This window comes from Apis dorsata, unplaced genomic scaffold (genome assembly GCF_000469605.1).
Source record: "Apis dorsata unplaced genomic scaffold, Apis dorsata 1.3 scaffold_11, whole genome shotgun sequence".
Lineage (NCBI taxonomy): Eukaryota > Metazoa > Arthropoda > Insecta > Hymenoptera > Apidae > Apis > Apis dorsata.
Window position 1 is genome coordinate 66,267 of NW_006263314.1, and position 8,469 is coordinate 74,735.

Here is an 8,469-nt window from a genome sequence, read left to right on the forward strand (position 1 = left end):
CAATTCCATATAACCTTAATATTTACATTCGAATAGATGAAACGTTTGATGGATATAATGCAAGAGGATTGGAAATTTCACGCGAAATTGAGAAACGAATATGAAATTCTTTGCGAGCATTACGCGATAGCAAGAAAAATTACTACCAGTTTTGTAGGTGAGATAATTTTAAATAAATTTCCAACAGATTGTAAAGAAAGCTTTCTCTACTCAAGATATCAAGATTACTTTTATTGTAAGGAGCTAAGAGAAAAGAGAGAGGGAGAAAGAGAGAGAGAGAGATTTAAAAAAAAAAACCTTTTTAATACTTACGAGGATCGTTGCGTTAATTCGTTGCATACAACAGCTTTTCTATTCGGATTAATAACACCGTTCGCGGCGATGCCATTGCTGCTGAACATAGGTGACGCTTTACGACTTTGCAACATATCGGATGATAGACCGTTGGCCTTTCGAGTCGAGTATTTCGTGGACGTGGATAAATATTATTATTTTCTTTTGATACACTCGTACATTGGCACTCTTGGGTACACCACCATTGTATTGGCCATCAATTCGATAATAATCGTTTACGTTCTACACGAATGCGGACTTTGTGAAATTTTGAGGTAATTTTTTTTTTTTTTTTTAATATATGCACTTTTTTGGAGACAAAGCGATTCGTCCAGTGAATGAACATTGTTGCTCACATCGTACGGAAAAGTAATACTTTCTGATCGAAAAACAGTATTTCTAGTGGAAATTCATAGAAGCCACGTTGAAAAGATTTTTTTTTAAATATAAAAATGAAAGAATATATAGAGAACCATGTTTTCTTAAAAAAATATTTTAATCCATTTTCAATCCAAACTTTTAATAACAAAATGAAACATTATATTAAGAATTATGTTGCTGAACGCATTATTTTGATAATAATACCAAGGAAATCAAATAATATGATTTGTAAATATTATTTTAAAATAATTTCATTCATTGGATATTTCATCCTATCAAGGATAAAATTATGAAAATAAAATGAATCAATTTATAATTGTTCAGAGTGAAACTAGAGAACTTTGTGGAAATCGATGCAATGGACATAGAATTACGCCCAAATAAATTCAAAGAGGATAAATGGTATCAAAATGCCAGGGACTGTGTACTCTTGCACAAACGCATAATCGAGTCGGTATTAAATTAATTCTTATTTATCTTTTCTCTCTCTTTTTTTTTTTTAATTATTTTTCAAATATCCTGCTTTTTTTCATTAATCAAGATTCGCTAAAATACTCGAGGATACAAATACCACGTCTTACTTGCTTCAGCTAGGACTCAATATGATTTGTATAAGCTTCACACAATTTCAGGTTAGATTTTTTTACTTTAATTTTATATTACAAATTTAGTTACAAATTGCTATTTATACATCGATCTTTTCTTTTTTTTTGTTTTTTTATATAATCAGGCAATAATAAATATAGAAGACATGCCCAAAGTTCTTAGATACGTTTCAGTCACTATTTCCCTTTTGTGCGATCTTCTGTTCGTCAGTTGGACGGGGCAACAGTTATCGAATTCCACCGAACGTATTTTTGAATACACGTGAGAAATTTTCTGCACTCATTCATTTATATTATATATATATTTATTTTATATACGAATAAATAAAAAAAGATCATCGAACGAGTAAAAAAAAAAAAAAAAATATTTCCAGAACAAATGGGAAATGGTACCAATCGTCGATAAATTGTAGAAAACTTTTGACAATAATGCTGTCGAAAAGTATAGCACCGTTGAGATTAACAGCTTGCAAGCTCTATACTTTAAATTTAGAAAGTTTCACTACGGTAAGAATTTTTGTTTACATCGATCTTCCTTTTCAAACTTTTTAATTTTAACTTTAAATAATCTTATCTTCCGTCGATATAATCTTATCTCAATCTTTCTTTTTTTAAACGTAATTATAGATATATATATATATATATATATATACTTCCAACATTTCGTAACCGTTATTTCCAAACCGTTTTCACATTATTATTTATTCTCTCGATTCTTTAAGATTGCCAAAACATCAGTCTCTTACACAATGGTACTGTGCTCCCTTCAATAATTTGTCGAATGGACGATTATCAAAGAGAAAGAGGAGGAGGGGGGAGAAGACGACGAGGAAAATTGTAAATGTATTATCAAAATAAAAAATGTAATCGTAAGTGTTCGATGTGTGAAAATTTAATTACGAGAAAACATCGATATTTTTTTTCTCTTTTCTTTTCTTCTCTCTTTCATTCGCGTTTTTTATTTTCATCGTCGAATCGCACCGTAACGCACCGTTTCGTCGTCGCGCGCCATATGGCTCTCGTGGGCCGATACTTTTTCGAGAAAAATAGATCGTCGACGGTGAAAACGGCAACACCGATCTATCACGGTTCGAGCCACGCGCCCCACCTGGGCTTAATTGATTTTCAGTGGCCATCGAACGACTCGTTCGAACGTCGATGAAAACTTGTTAACGACTCTGTCACGATTTATCGAAACCAATTATCAATTATATGTCGAAGGAAGAAATAGAAGTGGTCGCAATTTGACGGATCATAGATGGAATTAAAACGAATCTTGCCAGGATTCGTCATGACAAAAGAATGATTGTGAAGGTGTACACAATTTAATAAGAATTAATACAACTCGTTAAGAAATTCGTGGATGAAAATTTTTTTTTAACGATTCGTCACATCCGACGCGAAAACTAATTATATTTTTCAAAGGGTGAAATAATGGGAATGGTTCTATTTGAAATATCTGTATGATATTTATCGGTGAATTGTAATAAAACTCGTTAAATCTTCGCTAGATTAACGAATTTGTCAATGAAAAAAAATGTATGTATATAAAACAAATTATAATTAAGAATTATAAAAGCTCAAGAATTATAATAAAATATTACATCTTTGCTAGATTAAAAAATTTCTCAACGAAAGAGACTAATTATATTTCTCAAAGGAAGGAATAACAAGAACAGTTTAGATTAAAGAATTTGTCAAAAAAACTAATTTTATTTCTCAAATAACAAAATCGTGAATCTTCATTGATAAAATGCTAAATTAAAGAATTTATCAACGAAAAAAAAAACCTAATTACAAAATAACAAGTGATCAAAAATCGAGAACCTTCATTGATAAAAACCTTTGCTAGATTAAAGAATTTGTCAACGAAAAAAATTATATTTCTCAAATACAGAAGTGATCCAAAATCGAGAACCTTTATTGATGTTAAATTAAAAAATTTGTCAACGAAAAAAAAAAAAATTTAATTACAAAATAACAAGAGTGATCCAAAATCGAGGATCGTGAACCTTCATTGATAAAATGCTAAATTAAAAAATTTATCAACGAAAAAAAAAAAAATTTAATTCGAAAAAATCGGGGATCGTGAACCTTCATTGATAAAATGCTAAATTAAAAAATTTATCAAAAAAAAAAATCTACAAAATAACAAGAATGATCAAAATTCGAGGATCGTGAACTCTGCTCACAAAATAAAAGCGAAAATAAAACTCGCGTCCTTGCCGGGTTAACGAATCCTGGAGGCGGTCTGCACCGTCACATCCGAGTGGACAAGGTTTTTTCCCCCGTGGAATCGGCCCTCTTTATCCTGAAATCTGCCGCGCTCACCGGGGTAACACCTTGCGGCGGCCCAGGTTGGCGCAGGGCACGCGCCGGCAACCAGGGGTAGATCCGAGATCGATATCTTTAATTGTCTCAAGGCGATTCGTCTCGACCGTTGCATTCCGATAATTTTCCCTCCATTTAGTCCTTGTTCTAATCCACTGCTGATTGTCGAACTGATTGTGAATGATTTTTATTATATTATATTAATTTATTCATTGATAATATTTCGACATCAAACGCACAACTCACGTGAGTATATATAAGTTTCTTTTTTGTTTCCTCCTATTCTTCGGTTTCTTTTTATTGCCAGCGATGATCGAGACACGCTTATTATATTTTTTCCAGTCTCCGTTATGAAGGCATCTGTCGTTTCATCGATACGAAAGGAGCAAAGGAAACGATTTTTTTGTAGCCTGAAAACGATACAATGTAATAATTCGCATTATTAAAAATACTGGATCTCCCCTCCTTTCAACCCACTCTCCACACAGATCCAAGAATATTAAGCGGAATTTAAATCAACAGGTACACTTCCTTCCCGCCATTCGTTATCTAAATCAACAGGTACGCTCCCCTGTTCTTCAGGAAGTGCTCAACTCGAGTGTGGAACAGTAGTAGGAAGGAAGGAGTGAACGAAAAATGGTGTGAGGCGGAGACGAAGAGAGGGTAGATGCAGAAGGAGGCAGAGAACGATGGCCACACCAGGTGCATCCACGGAATGGACATAAAACGTACCATATGTTGATGCGGTGAAGGACGCCGTGGCACGCGCCACACTCAAACTCGAGCCTTTACACCGCGAGGATCGCCGACTCCTCTTCTCTCTTCATTATCGCCATTGCCCGCTGATGACACACGATCCCGTTTCGTTCCGTGTTCCTTGCGTCTCTGGAAGAAATTACAAAACGACGAATTAAATGGAAATGTCGATCGGTAATCACGTGATACCGGTTCATTTCACGTTTCGTGTGTCATCGAATGTTGGACGAGTTGAAAGCTTCGAGGGAGATTTATGTTTTTTTCGACTATAAGTGAAAAACGAAAATTGCGTTTGAGTTTAGTTTCCATCATTCATTTCATTTGTTAGAAATCGCAGTGAAAAATCGAGTCAAAAGTGTTCTTGGAAAAATACGGTTCCAAAGAGGAAGAAATCGTGCTATCGTTTTATCTAATGACATAAGAAGGCTATATAACATGTTAAGAAACATGGTTAAAGACTTTAAAATTTGGCGAATGAAGTAACAGAAAGGTTTGGTGGAATTTAATTATCTTTTATGAAACGTTATTTCAAAAGTAAATAAAACGTAAATAATCGTTGAAACTATGGCTCTTTTATCGAATCACCACGAATACCCAATTTCTTCTGAAATTGTAACGACCGCCTATCAGGCCGCGACCAAAAGTTACGACACTTTGTATCCCTCGCCGTACAACTCCCCGAATTACGATCCCATTAAGGTATCGTACGGAGAGAATTACACGCATAAAGGTGAGCTCACTCCGCGAAAAGACTCTGAAACGATTAGTTATGGAAAAGAGGTAGTGAAATATTCGAGAACACCAGATTCGTACGAAAGAAGCTCCTTTAGCGTTTTGACACCTGTCACACCTCAAAGGTAAGTTTCCAAATTTTTCTCAACAAATATCTTCGTTAATTCATTGTGTTGCATATGTCTGTTATTTGTTTGTATTCACAAATATAAAATTTATGTTGTAATTGTGTATAAATTAAGTTGCATGGATTACTTAAATAGAATTTTAACAAATTATGAATCTTATATTCGAAACACAGTGATTATGCCTTTTTAAAAAATTAAACCTATAGTTTTTTAGTTATAATTATTACACGAATTTCGAATAGTTCTTTAATTAGGAAATAAAAAATTGAATAAAATAAAAGAGAATTATGCTGATAAAAAAAAACTTTTAATTAAAATTTAAAGTACCATTATCGTAATCGTATCTTTCACACGATATAATTGTCAAAAAAGCAACATATAAGAATGAAATAATTATTAATGATCACATGTTTTTCTTATATTCTCATTATCAATCAATAAATATTAGACGTTAGTTGAAATTTCACGAAAATTGATAATATAATAATTTTAACAGGTATGAACCACAACACGCGATAAATCAAACCGTTTCTCCAAGAACGATGCTACACGAAGACAATTCCATGGAGTATCAGCCATCAGCCTATTGTTACGAAACACCACCTCAAGAACAAAAGTTTCAAATCCTCGAGAGCGGGAAACCGATGCAAATGGCTGTCGAGCAACGAAATAATTCTTGGGAACCTGTTACATCTGTGCAGGTATATCTCAATGGAACATTTGACATTTAATCGAAAAGTGTCTGCGATCCTATAACGAAAAATTTAAGATACTAAAGTATTAATTATATTTCGAAAGAAAAAAGTTTTTATCATAAATTGATATTCGAATGATGAAAGACTGAATTAGCATGTGTTTTTATAATGACAATAATACGATTATTTTTGTAGAAACAAGTATCACCTACCAATAGTCCCCGAAGAGGAAGACGACGATCCAGGGATATACCGCCATCGCCAAGTGTATTAAAACGTCGACGTTTGGCAGCGAACGCACGCGAAAGACGTCGAATGAACGGTCTGAACGATGCTTTCGATAAATTGCGCGAAGTTGTACCGAGTCTTGGAGCAGACCACAAACTTAGTAAATTCGAGACATTGCAGATGGCGCAAACTTACATCGCGGCGTTGTGCGATCTTCTTCAGGAACACGATGGAAAGTGGCAGTGAATCAATGTAAGTTTATTTATTTAGATTATACATTGTGAAATTAAAAAATACAATTGAATTCTAGATGAAAAAATTATGGTTTGTAGCCGAATAATGAATAGATATAATAAAGAAAGAGAAATATAAGGACTGATAAAAGGAAAATTATAATTATTATAATAGTATATAATAATATACTATAATATAGAAAGTTTTTTGAGAATTAGATAAGTTTGTCATTAAGTTTGTCATTTAATTTTTTACTTAATATAAATCGTGTGTAATATTTTGTTAATGAAAATTAATTTGCATGTAATTTGTTTTCCTTTCATTTATAAATTTATAATTATAAATTGTATACGATCAGACAGCTAATAATCCAAAGAAATGTTCTATAAATTTATGAACTTGCATTAAAAACAATTAGATTGTCATTAAACAAAGGCTTTGATATTATTTTTAATTTCGTATCCGTGCCATTATTACTAGTACAATATTTTAAATGGTATTTTTATATAAGCATTAGAAATTTTACATAACTCTATGCACATATAACATATTACGAAATTATAATAAAATTAATTATATATGAAGATGCTTTGTAAAGCAATTTTTTAATTGTAATAATACGTTTTACAATTTATTTTATATTATTTTATATTAAATTTTCCCGTTGGAAGTGTTAGTGATTTATGCATGTATTGTATATTTATATATTTATTGTGTAACTAGTCAAAAATATTTTGAAAAACAATTTCAAAATTTCGTAAAGCTAAGAATTTTTCTAAACCGTCCATTTAATAATATAAATATTATACGAAACCAAAGAAGACGATTATTAAATAATGTCATAAAGATTCAAACATGTCGAATAACAATAAATGATTTATAAAATAAGTAATTTTATAAATATAATATAACATTATGTCATTATTAAATAAATTAAATAAATTGAATAAAAAAAATTTATATCAAAACTATTGTAAATAAAATATTTAATTGAATTGAAAGAAATATTATTTCATCTTTAATATATTTATAATTGTGTTTCTTAACATAAAAAAATATATTATTTTTAATTAACCGGAAAAAGTGAGAAAATAACAAAAAAAGGAAAGAATTTGTGAGACAAATGTGTGATTGAATACAAACCTTGAATTTGGGCGTGGCTAAAAATGATCGAGTTTTCAAAATTGGTGTCTCAGGTAAAATTTATCCCGATTCTTCACCCAGGATTATGATTTGAAGATACAAAACGATACGATTCTCGTATTTTCCGCTGCATTTGTTACTACATTTTAATCCGATATTACGTTATCATGATAATAGCAGTAACATATACAAGTACAATAGATATATATATCAATTTAATATTTAATCTATTAATTTCTATCTTCAAATTTCTATTTAGGAAACATATTTTCTTCAATAACATGGCTCTCAAATATTTCATATATTTTAAAATAGTTTTAAAAAGTAATTTCGTTCGTGAGAAAAGCTGCGACAAAAGGGCGGTTTCAAGGTTAAATTAGCGCATGGCCGACGATACTCTAGCAAAAATTACATCCTCATTACTAGAACGTGTTGTTCGATAACGAGCCGTAACCGGCCATGTCTTGTGCTTGGCTCCCAAAGGGGAAGACGATTCGTTCCAGGCTGCGAGAACGACCGAACCGTCGTGAATTTTGTGACACCTCGCTACCCTTATGGTGTCAAAGCCAGCACCCTCGACGGAATTACGATTCCAGCCACCTGACTCCGTGTCGAAAGATTTTGCCACCGCTCTCTTAGGATAGACCGCAAAACTCGTTAACCCTTTTCCATGATTAAAACGCTCGTTGACCGATCCGTAACGGAGGGATTTGTCGGAAAAATTTTCTAACCTAGCTTTAGAGAAAATTACGCCGCCGAAATTCGTTTCGAGAACTCCCATGACGTCGTGTTTCTTCAAATTTATTGTGTGGACGAGAAATTTTCCAGGAATCGAGGAAAGAAGAAAACAAATTTTGATGAATATTTTTGAGAGAAAGGATTTTTTTATTTTTTTTTTTTTTT

The 8,469-nt window shown here is 32.2% G+C and overlaps 3 protein-coding genes across 9 annotated transcripts in view; 2 read left to right on the forward strand and 1 right to left on the reverse strand.

Annotated features, from left to right (window-relative positions):
* Positions 1–2,196, forward strand: part of LOC102674416 (odorant receptor 13a-like) — a 3,304-nt gene extending 1,108 nt beyond the window's left edge. For both annotated transcript variants that reach the window (XM_031509297.1, XM_006607726.2), the window contains 7 exons: positions 37–157; positions 347–608; positions 1,039–1,164; positions 1,256–1,346; positions 1,445–1,581; positions 1,694–1,826; positions 2,042–2,196. In XM_031509297.1, the coding sequence (XP_031365157.1) occupies positions 37–157; positions 347–608; positions 1,039–1,164; positions 1,256–1,346; positions 1,445–1,581; positions 1,694–1,826; positions 2,042–2,092 (921 nt within the window). In that variant the 3' untranslated portion in view covers positions 2,093–2,196. The remainder of the gene's footprint in view (positions 1–36; positions 158–346; positions 609–1,038; positions 1,165–1,255; positions 1,347–1,444; positions 1,582–1,693; positions 1,827–2,041) is intronic.
* A 4-nt stretch (positions 2,197–2,200) lies between these two features.
* Positions 2,201–8,469, reverse strand: part of LOC102675670 (venom acid phosphatase Acph-1-like) — a 41,012-nt gene continuing 34,743 nt past the window's right edge. For all 5 annotated transcript variants that reach the window (XM_006607733.2, XM_031509316.1, XM_031509313.1 and 2 more), the window contains one exon: positions 2,201–2,229. In XM_006607733.2, the coding sequence (XP_006607796.1) occupies positions 2,216–2,229 (14 nt within the window). In that variant the 3' untranslated portion in view covers positions 2,201–2,215. The remainder of the gene's footprint in view (positions 2,230–8,469) is intronic.
* Positions 4,529–6,528, forward strand: LOC102675298 (protein atonal-like). 2 transcript variants are annotated; one of them, XM_006607731.2, is made up of 4 exons: positions 4,529–5,263; positions 5,763–5,967; positions 6,157–6,441; positions 6,500–6,528. In XM_006607731.2, exons 1-3 carry the CDS (start codon positions 4,971–4,973, stop codon positions 6,433–6,435), a joined length of 777 nt encoding a protein of 258 aa, XP_006607794.1. In that variant the 5' UTR covers positions 4,529–4,970; the 3' UTR covers positions 6,436–6,441; positions 6,500–6,528. The 2 variants fall into 2 exon arrangements, with proteins under 2 accessions (XP_006607794.1, XP_006607793.1); XM_006607730.2 differs by lacking the exon at positions 6,500–6,528 and having other exon boundaries at positions 6,157–6,496.

What these genes read in the sequence shown, in the direction of transcription:
- LOC102675298 (XM_006607731.2), top strand. Translation starts at nt 4,971, where the DNA reads ATGGCTCTTTTATCGAATCACCACGAATACCCAATTTCTTCTGAAATT. An exon ending in ACACCTGTCACACCTCAAAG is followed by an intron (nt 5,264 to 5,762) that starts GTAAGTTTCCAA and finishes TAATTTTAACAG; the next exon opens with GTATGAACCACAACACGCGA. An exon ending in AACCTGTTACATCTGTGCAG is followed by an intron (nt 5,968 to 6,156) that starts GTATATCTCAAT and finishes TTATTTTTGTAG; the next exon opens with AAACAAGTATCACCTACCAA.